This window comes from Crocodylus porosus, unplaced genomic scaffold (genome assembly GCF_001723895.1).
Source record: "Crocodylus porosus isolate Cpor-Errol unplaced genomic scaffold, CroPor_comp1, whole genome shotgun sequence".
Classification (NCBI taxonomy): domain Eukaryota; kingdom Metazoa; phylum Chordata; order Crocodylia; family Crocodylidae; genus Crocodylus; species Crocodylus porosus.
This window is the reverse complement of record NW_017728949.1, coordinates 8,924,452-8,948,889: the sequence shown is the minus strand read 5'-3', so window position 1 is coordinate 8,948,889 and position 24,438 is coordinate 8,924,452. Positions and strand designations below refer to the sequence as shown.

At 39.9% G+C, this 24,438-nt stretch overlaps 1 protein-coding gene across 2 annotated transcripts; it reads left to right on the top strand.

Annotated features, from left to right (window-relative positions):
* Positions 1-1,671: 1,671 nt before the first annotated feature.
* MYL1 (myosin light chain 1) lies at positions 1,672-24,220 on the top strand. Of its 2 annotated transcripts, none has more exons than XM_019554672.1 (7): positions 1,672-1,925; positions 15,034-15,061; positions 18,212-18,355; positions 21,778-21,951; positions 22,495-22,572; positions 23,163-23,215; positions 23,906-24,220. In XM_019554672.1, the coding sequence occupies exons 1-6, from the start codon at positions 1,794-1,796 to the stop codon at positions 23,189-23,191; spliced, it is 585 nt and encodes a 194-aa protein (XP_019410217.1). In that variant the 5' UTR covers positions 1,672-1,793; the 3' UTR covers positions 23,192-23,215; positions 23,906-24,220. The 2 variants fall into 2 exon arrangements, with proteins under 2 accessions (XP_019410217.1, XP_019410218.1); XM_019554673.1 differs by lacking the exons at positions 1,672-1,925; positions 15,034-15,061 and adding exons at positions 13,866-13,970; positions 14,764-14,788.
* The last annotated feature ends 218 nt before the right edge of the window (positions 24,221-24,438 follow it).

Here is a 24,438-nt window from a genome sequence, read left to right as displayed (position 1 = left end):
ATTGGTGGCCACCAACAGACTGGATGAAATTGGTGGGCCCACCACTGACCTAGAGGCTTCAGCTGAAATCAGGACTTCATTGTGGTGGAGCTCCTACTCATATGGAGCCAGAAGTTACAAATGGTGAGACTGCAAAAGGAAAAGGTAAAGGCAGGAGAAAAGAAGCATTATTCCCACTTGACAGAACCAGGGCTCAGAGAGGCTGAGATACAGGCATTCATGCAGTGAAAATCAGTATAGCTCCAGTGACTCCTAGAGGCAGAGGATATGGTTAAAAAAAAACTTGCTAAAAGTCATGCTGCTGTTAAACCCAGGCCCGCTGTACCCAGTTTACCTGTGTCCCAGTTCAGTACCTTAAACACAAAGACATACTTTATTCCCAATCAATTGCTGCTCCTGTTGTGTGTGTTCTTAAAATTCTTAAAAATCCAACACATAAAAATGTAGGTGCTTGGCAGCCCTGTAGGACTAAGGAGTAGAAAGACCTTGTCAGAGCCTTGGGTAACTGCTAATTATAAAACTGTCAAACTTGGAATCCACAAGGACATAAATGATGGCCCTGTTGATAGCCTTGTGCTTATTAGCATTGAACAAGAGTCAGAAGTCTAAATCAGGAGTAGTTTTTTAGACAACAAGAAGAAAAACACAATCCCAGGTCACTGCAGAAAGTCTATATCCTTAGGACTGGGGGTGAAGTCATTGAATCACACAGAAAGGGAAATCATTTTTGCTCTGCTGAATCAAATACAAGGGATCCAGTAAAAATAGATGAGTTGCCTCTTCCTGGGAAATGGAAATGTTTCTATGGAGACTGAAGGGTAGAAAGATAAATATGAAACTTCAGATGGGCAATTAAAATTAGACCGAAAATGCATGAATGCTTCCTTTGATTGATAGCTAGTTTGTGATTATAAACAAATGTGGTGGGGGACTCATGCCTAGGAAAACACATCATGTAGTCAGCCCCCATTTTATCTGAGGCTCTGTTTATCAACAAAAAATGAGACTGGATTAAAGGAAGTGATTCTGAATTTTAGCCACATAGCTTTTCATTATGATAAACAGGAAGAGCTAGAGCAGCTAGAAAATGCTTGGGATCTGTTCTGCCTGGGAAAGACTCTGTGGCTAAATGCAGGAAGAGTTTCCATATATGTCTGTTTTATTTTTAAACACTCCCCCCTGTCCCTAATCCTCCCCCCCCCTTTGCTCAATCAACACTTTCCTAGCAAAGAAGGAAGCCAAGGAGGAGTGAAGGGTGCTGAGGGGGCAAGGCAAAGGAGGATGGAAACTGGTGAGCTTCCCAAACCTCAAAGTCAAAATTCCAGCTTGAAACTGAATCCTCTTATAGTGCACATAGGCATGGGAAAAAAAGATTTATGACTTCAGCAGAACTGAAATTCTACCAAGAAAAAGTACCAGTCAATCTGCATTTCAATGTCAACAGGAGATCTGAAACAGGCTTTGTCATATTTATTTCTCCTTTTCACATATTAAAAAAATTCAGGGAGGCTTAAAAAAAGGCCACTGAAGTTCCCTCATCTGACAAGGCCCTGACCCCTTAATTCCATTTATAGCCTGAGTCAGAATGACATCCCCCTTGACTAGCAAACTGTCCAATCCAGCTGCATGTGTCAAGATTGTATTAGGCACTAAGTGAAATATATATATGCCCTTATAGTTTAACACGTTGGGTCCACCTCCACGGCACTGGGCTGTAGATCATCCTGACTGCTGCTCCTCTCTCAGGAATCACTTTCAAAGGTTTTTGGGGGTCCTTTATTTTTTAAAACAAAATGGCACCAAAGAAGGATGTTAAGAAAGCTGCACCAGCTGCAGCTCCAGCTCCAGCTCCAGCACCAGCACCTGCACCAGAGCCTGCACCAGCTAAACCCAAAGAACCAGCCATTGATCTCAAGAGCATCAAGGTAAAAGGATGAACTTATGCAGTCACTGAAAGATATCAAACCCCAAAGCACTCACAAACTGGAAAATTTAGAGTCCCTGCTGAAACCTGCAGTAAATACTTTTATTAGTTTCTGGTTAAGGGACAGCAGTGAAATGAATGAATAACTGGACTGGATTTCTCAATCTAGCCAAGCTTTACCATTATTTAAGTAACTGGAAATATCCATTCATAGCACACAATTTAATGCAAAAGCAAAGCCTGGCAGTCTCAAAAGTTTTAACCTAGAGGCCAGGCTACCTCTTATCTTATGCATACCAACCTCTATTTTGTGAAGTTTCATGTAAGCAATTTTTAAAGGGAAAGTAATAAAGAACAACGAAGAGAATGTGATGCGTGAAACTAAATTGGTGAACATAGAAATCAAACTTATTACTTCGGTGCTGTTTCAAAGTGATTCATCACTTTGCATCTTTCACCCTGAACAACTTACCCTGTGTTTGCCAACAGCAGATGATCCTTAAGTCTTTGGAATATTTATTTGACTGCTGTTTTGTTTATCCATTATAAAATATGTTTTGGGCAATTTCATCAGTTCCCTTTGAGTATTGCTACTACAAGAAACTCTGATACTATAGCAAATGAGAGCATGAAGTGGAAAACTGTTTACAGAAGTGTTCAGTGACTGTCTCTTTCACCTTATGTATTTGTTCATCACTTGCAATTTGCTGAGAAGTGAAACTAACAGATAGGACAAGCCTGTCAGAGGTTTTTCTTAGTTTATTCGTTTGAAATCATGCCTTCTTTGGATTTTGCATGCTAATATTAAGATAAGGAGAATGTAATTGATTCTTGGCTTGACACTTTGAAACAATTTCTGTCTGCAAGGAAGAATTCTGTATTTGGGAAAGAATGGGAGGAGGGAAAGACAGGGATGCAGGTTGATCTGAGTGATATTATAAATAGTCATTCCCCCCCTACCTGGCAAGTTGATTGGTCATAGTACCAATTTGGGAAACTCTACATAAGAAATCTTACCTAATATGGAGAAAGGAGGGCCACAAAGAATTCCAATAGCTCTTTCTCATTTTAACCACCAGACACCCCCAGTGAATTCAGTTTAGGTTATCTGAACACATACTAATTGGAGGCACTGTGTGCCATTTCAGTGTTCTGATTCATTAATGTTTATTGAAATCTTTTAATGGTTTATTTAATTTTTACAGTCTGACCCTACATATTAAGTCAACATTTAGTTTAATTTACACAAAAGGTCCATAGTGGATAAAACAATATAAATCTGCAGCAGTTCCTTGCAATATTGATTCTGGGCCGACCAATGAATCAATGAATCACAGAAAAAAAACAGTGAAAGACATTTTGAAATATTTAGAATGGTGACAATAAAGGCTAAGCAAATGGCCCACAGTCTTTGGCAATATTCTCTAAAACTAGATTAGACCTCATATTTTATGAATAGCCAGCTATGAGGAAGAATGCAGCTAGATTTTCTACTAAATTATTTAACTTGATTTGATGGCTCTCTGTGTCCATTTTATTAAAAGAAAATAGAATTTTCAGCTTCAGTGATCCTAGCTAATCTAGCTTTACATAAATAGACTTAATAGTGACTTAATAGTATATTACCAGCTAAAAAATGGAAAGCTGTAAACTCAAACACCATAACAGTTCTAAGCAACCCAACTCCTTTACACAGACAGCTCCATGTTAACATTGGAGATGCATGCTGAGCTCCAAGTGATCTGATAATGACTTCTGTGTGTAGCATTATTCTTTAAAAGAAAAAAATTCTCTCCCCCCCCAAAAATAAAAATCAGTCTCCTCTACTAAAAAGAAGCCGTCCTCTAAAAACAAATTAATGAAGATAATAATAAGAAGTATCTTCTATGAGGTAGGTTTGTACAATTATTCACATTTTATAAATGAAGAAACTTGAGTCAGATGGTATTAAATGACATGTACAGGACCAAAGAACAAGCAAGTATCCGAATCAAGAATAGAACCTCCAGTGCTGAGCTCCAGCCGCTGGACTGTATTTCTTTTCTTTTCCCTGGGTAGGAACTTAGAAGTCTCACCACCAGCATGTCTCATGATTGTTGGTGTATTTAACCTCTCAACCACCCCAGTAAGCCATGGAAACAATATTTTCTTATAATGAAGGGATTTGCTCAGTGTGACTTAAGTTCATGACAGACCCAGTAACTGAAGACATCTTTGGCGCGTCTACACATGCCGTTAATGCACAGCAATAGTTTCTTGCTCCTTGGAAGCTCCTGAGCATGCAGTTTACACATGTGCCCAGACTGTAGCACACTGAGCTGGGTCAAAGGAGCCTCAGCTAGCAGGGGGCACAGGGGTTAGCCTGTCAGCCTGGAACTACTCTGATCAATCTCAATGGGCTGCAGAAGGGTTCGCTAAAGCATGAGGGTGCTTCAGTGTGGGGCTAGCCAGCAGGCAGCCCCCGCACTGAAGTACCCTCGTGGCCCAGTCAGCTGGGGCAGTGTCTACACATGCACTGCTGTGCATGAAAAAACTCCACAGCAGGATAGTAGAGTTTATTAGCTTCATGCACCCTAATAGGGGTGCACGTGTAGACACTGAGACATTTACTAGACAGTTGATAAGTGAACTGCAAAATAAATATTGCATGTAGATTTGCCCTTTGGGTCCTAAACTAGTGCCTTAACCACAAGAACTTCCTGCCTCTTATGATTCATTTGGTGAAATGACAGTAAATGCATGTGGCATCACTATCATTTAAACCTTTATGATAAAGAATAGTACTAGAATTAAAAATGTCTACCTGGACAATTGCAATAATAAGCCTCGCCTAGATGTCTTTCTATTGATTTCAGTGGGAATTGGTTTGAAGTCTCTAGAGGTTGACACAATAGTGTCAAGTAATTTCCCATCCATTCCCTTCCCTAGAGAAGTTAGCTGCACTACTGCAGCTTGATAATACATTAAAAGTTACATTATACAGCTGAGTATATGTCTCCTTCAACAATCAGCTTATTATTTATTAATACTTGGTAAGGCAGAAATCTGCAGAAATGTACAAATAAATATTTTTATTTTGCAAATAATGCAAAAATATTTTGATGCAAATAAACAGTGGTGATAATTTTAGCTGCTGTTTGTTTTATTGTAAAACTAAGAGCTGAGCCAAGCAATATAGCCAAGAAGCTGGAACTAGCAGGTTTTTATTGTTTTAAGATATAGTAAATATTATTTTTAAATGACCAGGGGCTAGATTTTCAGAAGTAGTGTTTCTTGGATGACTTCATTTCTAAGTGCCTGACTTGAGACATCTTAAAGAACTTTTAGGCACTGTGCACACAATATTTTTTCAAAATCAGGTTTCTTTATAATAACCATGTCTTTCAAGAGAGCACCTAAAAAAATTAACACTAAAAATCACTGGTTACTTTTGAAAACACATACATTTTACCTCACTCCTTAATATTAGTTTATCCTTTCATCTTAACTTAAACCAACCTAAGTAATATGTAGTAGTTTGCACTTTAAGAGGCTAATGCCCCACTTGCCACTTTCTAGCACCACCTACTGATGACAGAATTGATTAACATGAATGCAGTAATAAGACGAGTTTGTGCCTTCTGCCTGCTCCTTAATTCCACCCCTTTTTGATTGACACCAGGTTATATGTTGACCAAAGGGCACATAAGTAGGACACAAATAAAGAAAGCAAATGGTAGGGTTAGAATGATGATGGGGAATTATTTCAGTGAAAAAGCTTGAGGCTCTTTTGATACCCACACAACGAATAATATACATATTTAGGAGCCTGGTTTGTACTTCTAGGGTGGATTTTTATTGCTATCATAGTTATGATTTTAAAGGCAAGTCAAAACAACAAGCATAATATAAATTATACTTAAAAGCAAAAACAGTGGGTAGTCCATGCACATAAGAATTACAATCCTGGGTGCAGAGAGAACCAGCAACAATTAAAAAGGGCAGTCAGGCATCTTATCAGTTCTGTAAAGGACAATGGTAGCTTTTCAGGCAGTGGTGTGGCTAAACATATTCACTAAAAGGAGTCTTCTGCTGCATCAAATGCCTTTTTCCACCCTTGGTATTCAAATGAAAATAAAGGTTTGAATTATAACTTAAGCCATCCAGCATAAACCTGGGTCTCACTTAGGTGTGCATGCATAAAAATAGTACCATGATTTTATTCTAGTACTAGTGCTTCATACAGTTCTTATAAGGCACTTTTAGCTATTTTAGGATTAAGATGTGCAGTATAAAAAAAAAAACAAATCACCCAAACAAAATAGAAAACCCTATCTCTTGTAACTAGACATCAACAAGATACATAACCAGTAACTAGCTGTTTGATATATCACTGACACCAAATTCTGCCTTAAAACACTGCATTCCTCCTGCCCTGAATACATTTTGGCCTTCTTTGCAGGTAGAGGTGTTCTAATCATATACCTCCCCTTCATCTACAGCAGTACATTGCCTTCATTGGAATTGCAAATGTCCTTTTCAGAATTACATTAGCCAAGAATCTGGACCATTGACTGCTGAGCCAATCAGAGCTGCACTGACTTCAACATTTTTGCATCCAGGTGCTGGAGACATTGGATTCAAATTTTTACTGTATTTGCATCCTGTGTAATCATTTATGCCTGGGTAAAGTGGTGTAAAATATACCATTCTGATCTAGTAATATTATATATGTACTTTTCAAAAGGTTCAAAGTAGGCTGTTATCCCTATCCTGGTATCTTCAATGTCTGGACAATTAGATTCTCTTCCACTATCACACTATAAATTATAATGTTCCTTGGAAACTGCTCCTATACATAGTTACCTTGGTGTGGTAAACCTACTTCAGCTAAAGTACCTGCACATCTCCAAAGTTTAAAACATCCTAGAAACTGGTTACTGCATGATGCATGGTCAAACCTATTATGGCTGTGGAATAGTATGATTGCATGGCTGTGGAATAGTGTGATTATGTTAATGTTTGGCTGTAAAATGTTTCTCAGATTTTCTTTACTTCTTGTTCCATTTACAATTGAAGCAGGTCGCCTCTGAATGGACACGGCAGTGGGTCTGACAAGAGAGGTAAACCATTAAATGCATTGACAGAAAGCTTCTAAGATGTAGGGCAAGAAACCCACCTATAATTAACGGGACTGAAAATGTGAGTTGAAAAAATGAGAGAATATGCTGCAGTCACGCTGCCTCTGATGCTGTACATTAAGGAACTGGAATGTTACTAAGAGCCACTTTCATATCACAAAAGTTTTTATGTGAAATAGTACACCGTGGCTAGAATTTTTGGCCTAGTTACTGAAACTGCACTTGATCCAACTTTTGTTAGAATCTGTTAAAAGACTCCCATTCACTTAAGCAGGTTCAATCAGGCCACAAGTCCGAAGGAGAAGTGGGGCTGCAAAGATGGCTAAGAGGTATGGACGGGTAATGTATTTCTAATGAGAGAGCTGTCACTCTCATGCAAGAACTGAGAATGTACAGACTTTAGTACAGTTTTTCCACAGAAAGCAAGCTGCTTCCAAGAGAAAGATTTCCTCCTTGCAATGAGGAAGAGCTCTCCTGTAGGAGACTAACACCTGTACACTTTTCTCCTACGGACTGGGAGGAGTCCAATGCTGGGAAATGCTTCTTGTGCCGCCCCCAGACCAGAGTGACTCCAGTTTGAGGAAAGTGCAGGGAATAGGTGTGCAGGACTCCTTCAGTTCCTGGAAGGAGTGAAACAGTGAAAAAAGATTCCCCATACCTTCCCCTAGTGAAGTGACCTTGATCTGGGGAAAACACAAGGAGCAGAAACAACTCAACTTCTCTCAGGACCAGGAGGAGTTCAGTAGCTGGGAGATGCTCTCCACACATCCCAGTCTGGCTGAACCCAGTCTGGGAGAGTCAGGGAAGCAGCAGCTTCTCCACTTTTCCCAGGACCAGGAGTTGAGCAGTGGAGAAAAGCTCTCCACATCTTCCCCAGATAGGGGTCCCCTGGTTTCTGCAGAACAGAGGCTGCTCCATTCCTTGCAGGGACCAAGAGGATTAGAGCAATAGCTGTTCCCCCTATTTCCCAGTTTAAGAATGTGTGGGGAGCAGGGGAGGAGGAAGAGGTACAGGCTGAAATGCCTGTAAACTCCCTTTCTCACTAGTATTTCTAGTACTCCAAATTTCCCAGAAATTTGAAGCTAGAAATGAACATCTGTCCATGGCCTAAGACACCTTTGTACACCCTCATCCTATGCTGGCAGCAGCTCAGGCCAGTCTTCTGACAAATGCTTGACCAAGTGAATAGTACAATGACCACAATCACTGGGAAGGAAAGACCTGGCCATGCCCATTCCCCATTTCTCCCTATCCCCAGACTCCACAGTGCATGACTGTACCCATCCCAAGAATTCTCCCTGCCAGCTTAAAAATTGCTTTCTACCCATGGCACACAGCAAAGCAGCCTTCAAAATCAAATAGATCCTGGAATACTGTCTTGTGGGAGGGGAAAGAAATCTTCCCTGGTGACGTTCTTGGAAACTATTTCTTTTTCTCACAAACTTACTGGTATCTTTTCAGAACAATCTTTGGAGTAAGTTCACCTCAAATCTTTCATGTCAAGCAAAGGACTCCTCATATGTGAAACCTACTTTTACTTTGAGGAAATGTCCCATTCCCTTGCTTGTTACTCTGAAAGCTATTTTATAGTAATTGTTTGTCATGTTGTCGTGCTTACCAATTGCAAACGTTGTGGTCTGCAAAGAGACTAATAAAATGAGCTTCTAGAAAAAAAAGTCACCACAGACTTTGCTATGGATAAAAGGTAAATTATTACAAATTATACAAAGAGCTATATTTTCTTATCATCTAACACCAATTATGCTGTTAATAAGAATAACAGAGAGAAAAAGTATTTCAAAAGAATTCTACTTTCTAAAACATTATTGCAATGCCCTTATATCAGAGGTAGCTAAAAATATGAGTTTAGCTTACATAAGCTAATTCAAGGAAAAGATAACTTATGCAGCTAGTGACTAGTCAAGAAAGAAGCAAGCTGTAAGGAGATACGAAACAGCCACCACTAAAAATTCCCTTCTAACTTCTCCGATGTATTATTTGCATCCTATGCTAGTTACCAGATGGCAAATTCCAGTAGGCTGGCGTACTGCCTTATTAGTTACACAGTGTTTAAAGGTCAAGCAGCCATCACTCAGGTAAAGTTAATATACTAACATGACCACTGGGAGGCATATTAACACAAGTAATCCCTTTGAGACTCTCAGTGGAAGTCCAGTGCATTGCATTTCTTCCTCACATCCTCTAGAATATACACATTTATGCAAAGCCAAATGCAATTAGAAAAGGGACACTTTTACAAATCAACACAAATGAATGCTGCTTCTCCCTGGAGCTAATGCAATCTATGCAAAATGATATGATCAGAGCTGCAGCTGCATCACATTTAGTTTCCAAGCATTTTTGGCCTGCAAATGAATTAATTCAGATAGCTTCATCCTAACGTTACTTCATAATTGCAAAAGTATTTCTGACTTTTCATCAAAATCTTTAAAAAATAATGACACCAAATCCATCTCTCCTTATATCCATTAGATCTAATGATGTATTTAGCCTTCTCTTTCCAGTGCCAATCCTGGTGGCATACCATATGCATTCATTTTTATATTTTATGTATTACATTTTATTTATTTCTCTGATTGTATTTCCAGGGAGCTTTCCCATAAAACCAGAGCCTTGTTCCTTTAAGGTTCACCTGCTCTTGATATTTATTTTCCAATAACATAAATTGAGTCAAATACATTACGTCCAAGTCTCCTCTCACTAAATGGATGTCAGTCAGAAGTAGCCCCATTTAAGTCAATAGTCACACTGGTTTCAAGTAGGTTTAATGGACAGCAAGAATGAATGCCTGCTTTGCAATAAAGCTACAGAGATGTACAATTTATTTTGTTAGGTGCTATGTAGATACTAACATCTGTGGCTGTACTAGTTAGTATCAACACTCTAATGGCCATCAGCTACCAAGTTGCATGATGCCCACCCACCAGTGGTGGAGCTATGGTAAAAATTTCCTTCAGTAAATTGTGTTGAATAGTTTATATATTATGGAGACTACATACCTTTATCTGAGATATCCAGTATACCCCTGCCTGAGAGACAATATTTTGAGCTGTTTGCTAAACCAGATTATTGGTCTGCTTCCCTGCTCCCTATTTGTACTTTGAATTCAAAGAGTTAACACCACCATCTCCTAATGGAGAATCAGGTCTTACATTTGACTTTTATTTTTGTCACTTGTATTAGGCTCCTTTGCACTATGCATGCCTATAACAAAAAAGGTGGTCCCTGTTTCCAATAAACTTGTAATAAATTCAGTTGGAAGTTATTAGGAACAGTAGTTGAGCATTTAAGATACAAAGATTCTGCCCTTTTTTCCAGTATAGTATGCTGGGATTTATACTTCTGCAAAGAAGAATGGAAAGCAAGTACTACTAGCTCAGAATAGCAGCATTTCAACCCTAGCTTGTTAAAATGTACTTGGATGGGCATGGTGTCAAGCACTGGAGACTCAGGACAGGTGCACCCAGACTAGTCACTTTGCAGTAAAAGGGCACAGGGATTTACAACATACCAGCTGCTGCATGGAACCTGTCCATGTGCATCTTCTTATCTTATGGTGGCTGAAAGTCCTGTTTAAGCTTTTAGCTATCCTGGGACAAGAGCGTGCACCCAAGCTGTTATTCAAAACACCTGACATGGTAAATCCCTACCTCCTTTCACCTCACAGTAGCTACTTCCTGTTCCCTGCCCTTTGGCTCCCTCCCAACATGCCAATATCACTTCCTAGGAATAAGATATGAAGTTAGGATAAAGAAAACACCAAAAAGCCATTGTTTGGCAGCCGTTCTGCCAGCATAAAAGATCAGAGAAGTTAGGGATGAGAATAGCCTATCATACAGCATGGGTTATCTGTCCATCCCTCCCCAACCAGTGATTCCTTCAATAAGCTGTCCAGGTATATATCACTGTCAGGTAACAGGGCTCTTTGGGGAAGTTATTTCCATTTAACATGTCTCACTTTTAGGTCATTTTTGTGCTATTAACACAAATGTTTCCTTTGCACTTTTTCATATCATGGTAATTCCACACCATTTTTGGTTTGCATCTTTTGGAATCCCTCATGCCCTATCCCTACCTTGGATCTAGTCAGGACCTCTTCATATTTTACTAACTGGGGAAAGGCAGTGTAGCCATAAACCCCAACCTGGGAACCTCTGAATTAAACAATGTCCTTCCATTTGGGGGGCTAAAATTCTGAAGTTGATTTGAGAATCCATTAGTCAACGAGTGTGATTCAGATCGCTTGATCTCTCCACACTCCTCTGCAGAATCAGCCCCTTAATCAAAAATGTTGTTCAGACTTTAATCAAGAATCAGCAGTAATATGAGGATCATTTCTGTTTTGCCAAAATCCCCCCTTCAAATCTCTGAGCCCAAACCAGGCAAAGTTCATAGAAGTCTTTCCATTTGCTTCATTGTGCTTTGGATCAAACCTCATTTCACATATACCCAGAGATTATTAACACACACTGTTCAGCAACATCTTTCATAGCCCATGAAAGCCACTCCAAGGTGCTCTGGAGCCAATCCAGTAAACAATTGCTTTTGATGAGTAGTATGTATCCAACTGCAGGAGCCTTGGGGACAGAATTTAATTGGAGAGTGGTGGAAGGGGAGAGGAAAGTGAACCTTGACATTCCAAAATGTCTCAAGTTTGCCTCAAAAAATATTTGGATGTTTTGGGTTTTTTAAGCCAACCCCAGATCTGGGCAGGACTTGAAATATTTTTTTCAAATATTTCCCACGGAAAATATCTTTTTTAGTCTGATGTCTTACGACCATATGACAAGGGTGTAAGGGGATGTGAATGGAACCACCCTTTATATTGCATGAGAGGCAGTACCTTGCACTACCTGAGGCAAACCACTTATGTTTCCATAAACAGAACCAACAGGAAGCTGCTCTATGTTCTAAAAAGTGAGCTACCATATTTACTCAAATAGAAGATGATGCCGATTATAAGATGACCCCCCCCCCTCAAATTATATTCTATATATGATATTAGTCCAAAGCCAAAGGCTCATTATTTACCATATAGTTCATTGGGCTGGACCCCACCAGAGTCAAGAGAATTTCAAGCCATGGTGACATCACAGCTCATCACTGTCCAGTATGTGTGTACACTCCTGGTTTGAGGAAGAAAAGGGAGAATTGCCTTTTTTTGCACTGACTAACATTCATAGTTACTGTATTTGCTCAAATACATGAGTATGGGGGGAAAAGCCCCATTCTGAATTCCGTTATCACCAGCAAAACCTTTTCCCCAAGCCCCATACATAAAACAGATAGATTTTTCTTTTCTTGGCTGCCTACCACTGTTGTGTGTGATAGAAGGCAAAATTGTGGGGTGCATCTGTGCCCTGAAGTCACCTCTATCAGGCTTTGATATGGAGATATCTATAAATAGAATATTAGGATTTAGGATCATGCAGCGCCTTCACACTTGACTGACATACCAGAGCAAATGGACCATCCAACCTGTCTAACCCCTTCCCACTAGTGAATCAGATATATGTATATATCTATATAGCTATACCTATATAGCCATTTTAGAGTGTATATGACTATGCTTACCCTTCCCTATCCTGTATTGTGTGTGTGTGAGAGAGAGAGAGATCTATATATAGACATAGAAATAGATATATAGATATCTATATATAGAGAGACGCTATATATATATCTCTACATCTATACAAATCTCTATATATCTGTATCTCTCTATATAGATATAGAGATAGATAAAGAGATCTCTCTCTGTATAGATATATATAATTATAAATATAGAGATAGATATATCTCTATATATAATCTATATATAGATCTATATATCTATTTATAGATTGCATATAGAGCTATATAGAGAGATATCTCTATATCTATAGCTATCTCTTTCTTTCTCTCTCTCACACACACACAAACACACACACACACACACACACACACACTGCAGGATAGGGAAGGGTAAGCACAGCCATATACAGTCTAAAATGGCTTCACCTGGCTATCCATAAGGAAGAAAACCTGAGGAATATAGACTCTTACAGAAGCAAAGCCCAGGAAGTTTGTGTTACATTAAAAATGCATGCCAATAAGTACTTAAGGTATATTAACCTCATTTAAGAGCTCTGATCCAAACATTTTGATCATTTGTAATTACAAATGTTGGTCCGAAATCTGTCATCTCATTTTGTAAGTGAAGCCAGTTTGCTGTGAGAATACAGCAGCAACATTTAGGTTGATAATAATCCTGCAGACCAGACTTCTCTAACATCCAGTTGCAGGATTCCATTAGCCAAACTAAGGCCTGATCCAAAACTCACTAAAATTACAGGAGTTCTACTATGGATTTCAAGAACTCTGGAATAAGCCCTACATCTGCTGGCTAGAAAATCCCAGCCAACCCAAGTAGCCCAGCAACAAACATCAGTAAATGACAACGTATAACAAGCCAACTGAACAAACACATGGGGCTCCTGAATCTTCACTTTCCATATTCACCTTCTTTATAGCCTGCTGAAGAAATCAGAACCCTCCTGATAGAGAAGCTCGGGTAGGTCTAGATAAGGTATATACCCTCTTTCTGTTATGACCCAGAATGTGCTGACAAGATTCAATCTCACTGAAGCTTGCCACTCCCTGCCCCTTTCTGGCTTCCTAAAAATAGCCTTAGGAAAATGTCCATCAAGAAACAGATCCTTTTATCTCTTTGCCCTAAGAAAGTTAAAGAACTCTCTGAGGGGAGTGGCTACTTCCTTCTGAAACCTGATCCATGCTGTGATATCACAGCCTCTGAATAAATAAGAAGAAAGGCCAGAAAGGAAGGACCACTCTCAGGGATTCACAGAACCTTCATCTTATTCCTCCAGCCTGCCAGCTGCTCTTCCTTTCCAACTGTCTCAATCATGGTGGGTCCACAGTAAAATTAATTCTTAACAGTAAGCCAGTGATTTTAAATGGGGTATCTGGCTTCTCGTTTGGGTTAGTCCTACAAGGAAAGAGAGCCAGAGAAACAGTTTAGTTTGCATAGGAAGGGGAACCTCTATATATTTGATTTGGCCTTTGGTGTAATAGTAAAGTTTACTGGATTGTGTTGGATTGTCCAGTTAATCTCGTCTCCTATATCAGTAAGTGGTGGCAGCATAGTTTCTATCACTTAAGTTTAATAGTTATTATTTGCTAGTATTCTGTGCTAATCTGCTTTTGTCTCTGATACAATCTGCTGTGGTTGCAAAGGAATCATATACTGTGATCAAATATTATCTTAGAAACAAAGTGCTGACAAACAACTAATTTAAAACAAATAGACTTTTAATGTATTGGTTTATTTTCCATCCTAACATTAAAAGCTGATGGTTAAGCAATGATATTTGCAATGATGTTATGTGTCAGTAGTAAAATGGTAAATGGCCTGAAAGTGCATTAGCAACTTCTTCGTTAGTTAAGATACATTTGATTTATTATATACTGCACTCATAGTTATGCCCTTGATGTACATTTCAACCAAATCTTTAAGTAGTCTTTGCAGTGCATTTTTTACCAGGCAGATACTCACTAATATAGTTGCTAGTTGCATGGCCTAGTTACATTTTGCAGGGCAGAGATGTCAGAACACTCAGCTACTATGTGCTATTTTCTTTTTTCTGTCAATGCATTTTCAATGGTACTAGTTCTCTTTTTCTCTTTTTCTCCCAACTGCAGTCCTTCAGTGCTGACCAAATTAATGGTAAGTGGAACAGAAATTTAACTCCAATGGTGCTCAGGTGGACCAATGCTTATCAAATGTGGATGCTCACTAGTCTAAACAGGACTTAACTCTTTTGATCGCCCTGTTGGTATCCAAACTACTTCTGAGAAACAAGCCCATTTTATGTCTCTTTGGAAGATAACTCACAGAGTGAGCAGGATGCTTTAAAATCCACAGGTTCTCCCCCTCTTTTAAGCCATTTTTGATTGATTTCCTTCCAACAGATTGAATTCTCCAGGGAGCAGCAGGATGGTAAGTTACAAGACAGCCAACAATATATATGTACATGCGTTCTGATAAAAGGACATAATTAAAAAAATAATCTTTAGGAAGACAGGATGACAGTACTTTGGCTAGTGAAAATCAGTATAGGTCCACAGATGTCATTGGCTTATGATGATTTACACCAGCTAAGGAACTGACCCTAGGTTTCCAAATAACTTATCCGAACGCTAATTACATGCTGCCTAAACCACCATTACCATACATCCAAGAATATTTATTGGCTTCAGTGTTTTTGCCACATGCTCTTAAAAGTACCAACCTACTAGTGTTCTATTAAATGAATGCTGAGAAGGAGTTTTATGAAAAGAAAGCCAAGGCTAGAAAATCAACTTAGCTGTGGTAATGGTGTACTGTTATGTGTATAAATGGAAGATTAAAAAATTCTATCAAAAGCCAGCTTGTCATTCTTGGTTGAGATGCATTAAGGGAAAGGTGGAGGGAGAAGGGAAGATATATTGCTTTAAATAAATGTATGAAGCATAGACATGCTTAGCAAATAAACTTACTCAAGTAAATTGATGTATATAATGTAACAAGCTGAACACAGTGCAGTCCTACTGCACAGTGGTCTTTCCTGCCTCTGTGAATAGGTCAGGGATACAGGTTATGCTCTAACTTTAAAAAAAAGTCCTTTTTGAAATATATAAATATAAGTGCTTTAAACACCTGAATAGACACGTTTAAACTGTGTTAAATGATGTTGGTTAAAAACTAACAACAGTAAAATATAGAAGTTCATAAGGTAGACCCCTGCTGTGACCATCTCCTGTTTTATGAGGAAAGATACAACAAATTGATTAGAAATCAAAAGAGAAACAGTGGAAACGGGCTTAAATCATGGAGTCCCTATCTGAAAGACTGTAGGATAAATTCTGTTCTTGGTAGGTCCAAAGCAAGAGAATAATTGTCAAAGTTATACTAATATGAAAGATCTAAACCCTCTTCCTCAGATCCAAACACTTCTGATCAGGAAGGAGGTTGAATTGTATTCATCCCTTATTATAACTACTAAACTTTTAGAAAAGGGTTGCAAATCATTAGAAAAAAATCCCATCCATTTATTGAGCATATAAAGCAACAGATTTCCCAGCATCTATCCCAGCATTTGAAAGTATTGATTTGTTGTCATAGTGTGGTGAATGAGAGACAGAATAACTTTTTTACTACATCAACTCCCCACCCGTTGTCTCTTCCCATCTGCTCCAGTCCTATCCTGCACACACTTTTACTACTTAAGCATGTTACAAAATTTCTAGCTGAGCATAATGCTGCTTGAGCCAGATTTAGACTTGCTTAGACAAGCCTGAAGTAGGACAAACTGCAGAGCAATCAGTGGAGGCACACAAGGGTAAGACAGGTAAGTGAGATGAAAAAAGAACAAGCCCTCTTCATTGAACTGAGGAGATGCCACAATGAATGTGAAAGTTTTTGGATTTAAAAAATAGAGAGGGAGAACACATTTTTTGCAGCATGCGTTACTTTTTTGCAAATGGCAATACAGTCATGTATATTTATAACTATATGTGTTATTGTATATTATATATTTATGTGATATCTGGAAACTTATATTTGGATAAGTATCTTTAATATACTAGATGAAGACTCAAATAACCTGCTATAAAATCAGCAAAATTCTATGGACTTTAGTCAGTACAAAGCTGATAGGTTGAAAGAGATTTATTGAAATCCTGAAGTCCGAGATTTTAAAACCCACAGTAAAAGTTGTAAGGGAAGAAGGCTACCAATCAAGGGTATCGGTTCCAACACATCAGACAGTAAGAGGATTAATTTCAGATATATTAGATTACAGTCTAGCAGACCTACATCCTGCCTCAGCAGTTTTGCTGGGTGCCAGTGAATCCACCAGCAAGACTGTATATGGAGGGCTAAACCAGGCCGCAAAATACCTCAGTTTCACATATCCCTAAGAAAGATGAACATAGTTTGATATATGACTTAATGATTGTAAGCTTGTTCCAAGGCAGGAAGAGCATCTATTTATCCACAGCACAAAGCAATATCTTTCTCGTGCAATACATTTGCAAAATGAATACATTAGTGGACAGAACACCTTTATAACTGGCTTATACTGCAGTTGACCACAAGTTGGCTAATCCTTAGGTTGTAAATTACAATAGATCTATATAGCACAGATCGTGGAGTTCTTCATAAAACAAAATCAGCTAAAATTAACCTTTAGGTAAACTCTTATTTTTTCTAATTTTTTGCTGCGAATGCTATAAAAGTAAAAAAATGAAATATTCCATAAGCAGCCGTGGAGTTGAAGATAAAGTCTGAGAATTCAGTGAACAAGATTTTTCCCATGAATTTTTATAGAAGAAATGTCAAAATCTCAAGGTACTGATTGATATCTATATGAATCAGCTTTGGATGTGGGAAGCAAGGATGTTGAAACTTTGACATAAAGATAATTTATTGGTTTGACAAATCAGATAACTGTTGCCAAAGAAGAACGATATAGATCTGTCCAGTACCTGCCAGGTCTGGGTATGACCTACCCAGTCTAGGTGAGATAGAACATGACATGACAGAGATTTGGGTATCAATTTAATTGTCATACAACTTTATGGGGAAAGGTTGCCTTCAAATGCTTCAAATTTCACATTAACAGCTGAACAGATGAGATACTGGGATCACAGTCTGGGTCCTTCAAAGCTGGCAGACCTTTAGCACTGCAAGGTGCTTTTACAAAAGATTTTCATCCCCTTGGTGAAAGAAAATCAAATGGATTATTCAAGAACTTTTTTACCTTCCACTGTTAAGCTTTGTTAAGAAACTTGTTCTTAAATGGCAACATTTATAGCAAGCTTATCTTCCTTGGCACTTAAAATAACCACAGGGGGCAATTACAAAGCTACTGTTGGCTACTTGAGCCAAGAAAGAGATGAAAGGCAGGTAGAAAAGGTTAAAAATAGTGAAACTGAAGTAGTACAGGTTGTGATGTTTTTGCTTGAGGCCAGGAGCCAAGATCTATGATGGCACAACTCCACTAAGTCAGTGGAATTATGTCAGAAGAGAATCTAGCCCCATTTCTTCAATATGCAGTGCTTCATACTGAGGTGCTCCACTCAACTAACCCTCATTTTCTCCTTGCAGACTTCAAGGAGGCGTTCCTCCTCTTTGACAGAACTGGTGATGGCAAGATCACCCTAGACCAAGTTGGTGATATCATCCGTGCTCTGGGACAGAACCCAACAAATGCTGAAGTCAATAAGATCATGGGAAACCCCAGCAAAGAAGGTAACTAAACTATAAGCTTCAAGTGTGGATTTTTCCTCAGTATGTGGAGATATCATCCTTTCTTGGTTAGAAAATGATGGTGGCAACAGACACTGGGAGTGGCTAGTTCAGCAAGAAAAATCTCTCAGCTAGAACCTTTGAATTCTTGCTAGATCTGTTCAAGGAGGCAGGTAAAGAAGGGAAATACATTCTGAGAAGGGGAATAGATTGCATCTGATTTAGGCTTTAAAGGAATCCAGGTTTGACCATTTGATTGTCAGGTTAATGCAGGCATAACTTGCTGATAAGTGTGTGTTAAAGACTTCCTTTCTCCCCAGTACACAGAACATAAGAGGCTGCTACAAAACCAAAATTACAGTACCATACATTTGACACCCCTGAGCTAGACAGTTCTATTAGCTCTGCTAACTTCACAAAGATAACATAAGAAATATGAAGGGCATCTTCTTTTACGAATATGCTAGCTCTCAGTATCACTTTCGTCACATAGGATCTCAAAATAATTTTAAATGAAGATAGTAATTAACTACCAAGGACTTCAAGTTAAATTGTGAAACAGTTTCCATTACAATGCTCTTTCCCTATGCTCAGAAATCTAATATTTAGCAATCTACTATGTTTCATCTCTGGCCAGACACTGATCTTTTTGTAAGAGGTCACATATCACAGCTTTGCTCTGATTAAAAATACTTGGGTTTAGCATCAACAAAGACTTCATTAGCAAACAATTGAGTTTAGTTCACTAAAGTTAGGAGTATTTTAAAAATTAGTTGCAGAGCTCATGTAGTGATAAACTTGAGTAGATGTGCTGAGTGGGAATTAACAAGCTCTCCTAGCAAAATCAGCCAAGCTTGTAAGATAAACAGTTTTTTAAAAAGAAAAGAAACCTTGGGATTGAGCTCACTGGGCATAACTACATGAGAAGTTTACTGTGGAGTTGCCTAATTAGCTCTGCAGTAAATGCCTCACATTTACACATTCAGTGCTATTAGGATGGAGAAAACTAACTAACTCCACAGCAGGTTAGTACTGGTGAACCAAGTATTGTCCTGCTGCAGAATTTTTTACTCCACAGCAGCACATGTGTAGATGCTGGAGGGGCTGGCTTGGGCATGAGGGTGCTTCAGTGCAGGGACTGCCTGCCTGCCAGTCCCACACTGGCACACCCTCAGGCCCCAGCCAGCCCCTCCACAGCATGTTTAGTCTGGTTGGAGCAGCCCTGGGATGGCAAGCTGACCCCCTGGACCCCCCTACCAACCTGCGTTGCTCCAATCCAGATCAACCTGCTACAGTCCTGGACATACATGTAAATGGTGTGCCTGGGAGCAATACATTCCAGTGCAATGGACACCAGAGTTTATTGCTTTGCATTAATTGCACAAATAGATGCGCCCACAGAGACTTAAATATGAAAGTAACTGGAATGCCATGGGACTACTGATGAGTGTGAAATCAGGCACATGCTTTAGACTTTGCAAAATTGGCCTCAAGATATTAAATATAAGATAACGAACATTAATGCAATACTGTTGTTAACTTTATTCCATTTACACGAATTTGGATTCACTGCATATAACTAACATAATCTATGTTCTCTTATTAGATGATTCATAGAGAGCAAGACTTGGTGCTATGCTTCCAGGAGGTGCAGCACAGAACCTTAGCCCAACCAGTGGCTGTCACAGGAGCACGTGGGTGCCCTGTTCCTATGAAGGAATAAGGGCTGCTGAAGCTCCCTGAGACAGCACAGGTGTTGGTTGCCGAAGCAGCCAGGCTGGTCACATGACCAGAAGGGGGCAGGGCCGGGCCTTTATAAACAGCCCAGGCCAAAGCCTAGCGGCAGTTCCCTTTGGGCAGCCTGAGGTGTAGGAGCAGCCTAGCCTAGCCTAGCCTAGCCTAGCCTGGCCTGGCCTGGCCTGGCCTGGCCTGGCCTGAACACCCAAGGGGCTGCACCATGGTAAGGGTGGAGAGAACCCTGACTGGGAGGCCTTTGCAAGAGAGCCAGGTGGGCCTAGATCCTATGTTATAGCCAGGAGGCTTATTGTTGTGTTACAGCCAGTTGGCTTACGGTTCTGTTTAGTTATTGTTATACTGGAGGACCGGGAGAGGCTGTAGGGGATGGAGGAGGCCTCAGTAGGAGCTCCCCAGTGGAGTGGGAGGTTCCTGGGAGGGCACAGCGATTGGTGCCGGAGTTGGCACTGCAGGTGAGTGCCAGAGAGAGGCACGAGGTTGTGGGGTGTTGTGACCCCGGCCCTGTGGGAGGGCGGTATTCTGCCAGCGCAGCGTAGGCCCCAGAGAGGGCGAGGGGCGTGCGAAGCGCAGCGTAGGCCCCAGAGAGGGCTGAGCGCACGGGCAGGAGCCCGGACAGGGCCGCGCGTACATTTGACAGGCCCTGAGAGGGCGCGTATACAGTAAGGGCGTGAAGGGTGTGTATACTGGAGAGGCCCCAGGAGAGGGGCACTTATATTGGAAAGACCCCGGAGAGGGCGTTTACAGAAGAGAAGCCCGGAAAAGGGTGAGAGTGTGTACAGAAGCCCAGGAGGGGCGAGTATATTGGGCACGCATATTGAGAGACCCCAGGAAGGGGCGAGCATACAGACAAAGTCCAGCACATCTGCGAGGCTTGGGGCATGCTAAAGGGGAGGTTGGAGGCACGCATAGCCCATAAGGCTGGGGTGCGCCAGGTCAGTACCTCCAGGATAGGGGACAGGATATACTTAGCACCGTGTCAAAGCAGACAATAAAGGCAGCCTCCATTACAAAACTATATAACACCAAGACGTGGCGGGCAAGATAGAGGGTGCTGAATCGCCTATTTGACACGGTAGGGGGCACTAGAGAGATCACGGCCGCTCCTAGGTCCCCACACCGTGACAGTGGCCAAGGTGGCTTTTAAGTATCTTTCTGCCTTTGGATCTCAAGCAACTTGTGAGACTAGAGAGGCCTCTGGCATAACTTAAAAATCCCCAGGGACTCATACAAGTATAAACATCCTTCTCTGGTCACTGCTTCCATGGTTGCCCAAAATATCCACAGTATTTAGTCCTGGAGTCCCACTCCAAGAACACCCTGGAAATGTCCACCATCAGCAGGGAACCATTTGTGGAAAGTTCCACTGCCAAAAGGAAAATATATAATAAAAAAAAGATGATGGGGGGAAAAGTGGGACTGAACTATGGTAAAAATAGACACCAGAATGTTATCAGTACCATGTCTCCAGTCACAGTAAAAACCTGAGTCTTAGTCCGTAGCTAAAGGCTTTAAGGCTTATAGGGAAATAAAGTGAATAAATGTGAAAGAGAGAGAGGGACATGACTGAGGTGGGAGGCTGTCCCATATTCCAGCCTGATGATTCAGAAGGTTACTGGTGATTGGAGTTTACATATCTCCAATAATATTTGTAACTAACACTTTCTTTCCAGAAATGGGTGCCAAGAGAATTGGGTTTGAGGAGTTCCTGCCCATGTTGCAGGCAGCAGCCAACAACAAGGAGCAAGGTACCTTTGAAGACTTTGTTGAAGGTCTGCGTGTCTTTGACAAAGAGGCCAATGGCACAGTCATGGGTGCTGAACTTCGTCATGTACTGGCTACTCTAGGTAAGGAATTTTTCATTTCAGGGAGAGATTAAAAAGCTAGCATTGCTCAAGGGCATGAGAAAGAGAGAGCACAATTAAACAAGGGGGCACTCCAATCAGTGGGGAGAAAGGATTATGGCAACAAAGCTAGACTTGTGAGAAATTTAAAGTGGCAGCATAAAAGGACAGGGGACTAGCAACCCAAATTAGAATCCAAAACAAAAAATCTTTTCTATTTCTAAAATCAGTTTTGGGGAGTCAAAAAAATTCCTGACTGAGGAACAGTGAGAAAATCCATGCTTTCATGAAAATAAGGTTATGTTGCCAGTGGCAAAGGATGAGGCCCATGGCTTCCATATGCACTTGGAGCAGTGACAGTAGTATGTGTGTGTATCTATGGGAAACTTATACAGAAAACTGAACTGTAATTGAATGAATTCATGACGGAAGGAACTTACGATAACTTATGAAAAAGACAGTAGAGCCTCTGGAATCAATATAGGTTTAATATAATTTGACGGTCTAGGGGGTGTAGATATTAACCCAGTTCTATTCATGCTTCAGGGGAGAAGATGTCGGAAGAGCAAGTAGACGAACTGTTGAAAGGCCAGGAAGACTCCAATGGCTGCATCAACTATGAGGGTAAGTGCTGACCTTCAAGAACCTCAGCTCTTTTCTGTTCTACATTTGGTGCCTTTTTAAAAGGTTTCATTCAGCATATATATTTTGTTTAATGGTGACATCTTTTATGTCTATTATCAGTGAGCTTCCTTCAGATAAATCTTCTGGAGAAAGCTATCATTGAAAGGGTTACTCTAAAAGACAGATCAGTGGCAGGGACTGCTAAAATGACTGCACACAACACAGCCAGCCAGAAATCAGGAGGCTAAAATAAAGACTCTGTTCAGCTAGATGTGGCCTACATTGGTTCTAATTAGGCAAGAACTGAATTTGAAAAAGTTGTGACTAAGTAAAGTGAACCCAGAACTGATGCTTGTAGGGAACATGTTATTTGGCACTTACCTTGCTTTGTCACATAATAGCAAGGAGCAGAACAGTAAGAATTTAGAATTTCATTATAATTTATCAGAAGCTCAGTCTGATTAGTACAGCATATTTCCCTTTAGAGAATTAATATCTTGAGTTTTCCAACTGTTTAGGCTGTGATATACCGTTATAAATGAAATTACTTCTACCCCTACTAACTCTCTATCAAATCTATTACTCCACAGCATTTGTGAAACACATCATGTCTGTTTAAATGAATTCCTCAAGACACAAGCTGGTATGTCCCTATATGTGCATGCTTTACCTTTCTGTGGTACTTTGATTAGTGGATTCTGTCTGGATTCAGTACTGGGAACTGATTTGGGAATCAATAAGATCATTACTCATGCCCTACCATACAAATAACAAAGGGACAGAGTGCTGTCCAGTGGCAGGGGCATGGGAATCAGACTGTTTGGATCCATTCACAGATCTACAACTGCCTATATTACCTGGGCAGGTCCTCTGACTGCTGCCTCAGTTTCCAAGACTCTGAAATGATTATGTGCTTAGCATGAGTTAACATGAAAATGTTGTTGCTTAAATACTCTTTCAGTGCAGTTTTATATCTTCACAGTAGTATACAAATAAGACTTTAACATACAAATATCAACTACTAGAGATTCTTATGGTATCCTATGAATATTGAAAACCTTACATGAACTTGAAAGAACTTGAAAACCTTGCGCAAACTACAAAGATTCGCTTGTGATACTAAATAGAAGTTCTTTGAAACAACTGTTCCAATGGTTATACCACCACTGAAGAAAAACTATTCTAGCTGGCACATGTTTCTTTTATATTGTTTCAAACAAAACACCTTCAGTCCACCCATTAAGAAATCATATCCTGGGTTATTATTAGTCATTTCGGTTCTTTCTTGAAAAATATGATAAATTCTTACTCTGTCATCTTCTTCTCTTCCCAGAGCAATTTAGTCCCTGAAGACCTGGAGGCACCTGAAATTTGCCTCAGTAAGACTCTTGCTCTATCCAGTACCATCAATCTGGAAACCATACAGGACTGTATTATATGCCCCCTTACCCAAGATGCCAATTTTTTTTTATCAAAAGTATCTTCCTCTGGATCATCACTTACGTTTCACAAATTGAACAGTTGCTGAGGCAAGCTAGATGGAATAAATTACTGAAGTTGTCAAGCCTGATTATCTGTTTTCCATATTGTTTGCCATGAAGCAACGTATGCCCTTGAAAAATGCAACAATAAATCCCTGTGGTCAGTCTGTGGCTGTACAGTCTTTCTTTCTCCCATTCAAAACTTCATTTACATCTTAGTTTATTTTCTCTGTATATTTAATTTCACAAAATAAAGTGTAATGGAATAATACAGACTTTTTAGGGGCTAGTTCGATTAATCTGGATCAAAGGGATTTTTTTCACTTGGCACCAGAAGAAGGAATAATTAGAGCCACACCCTAAATTAGCATTAAGTTGTTCTTTG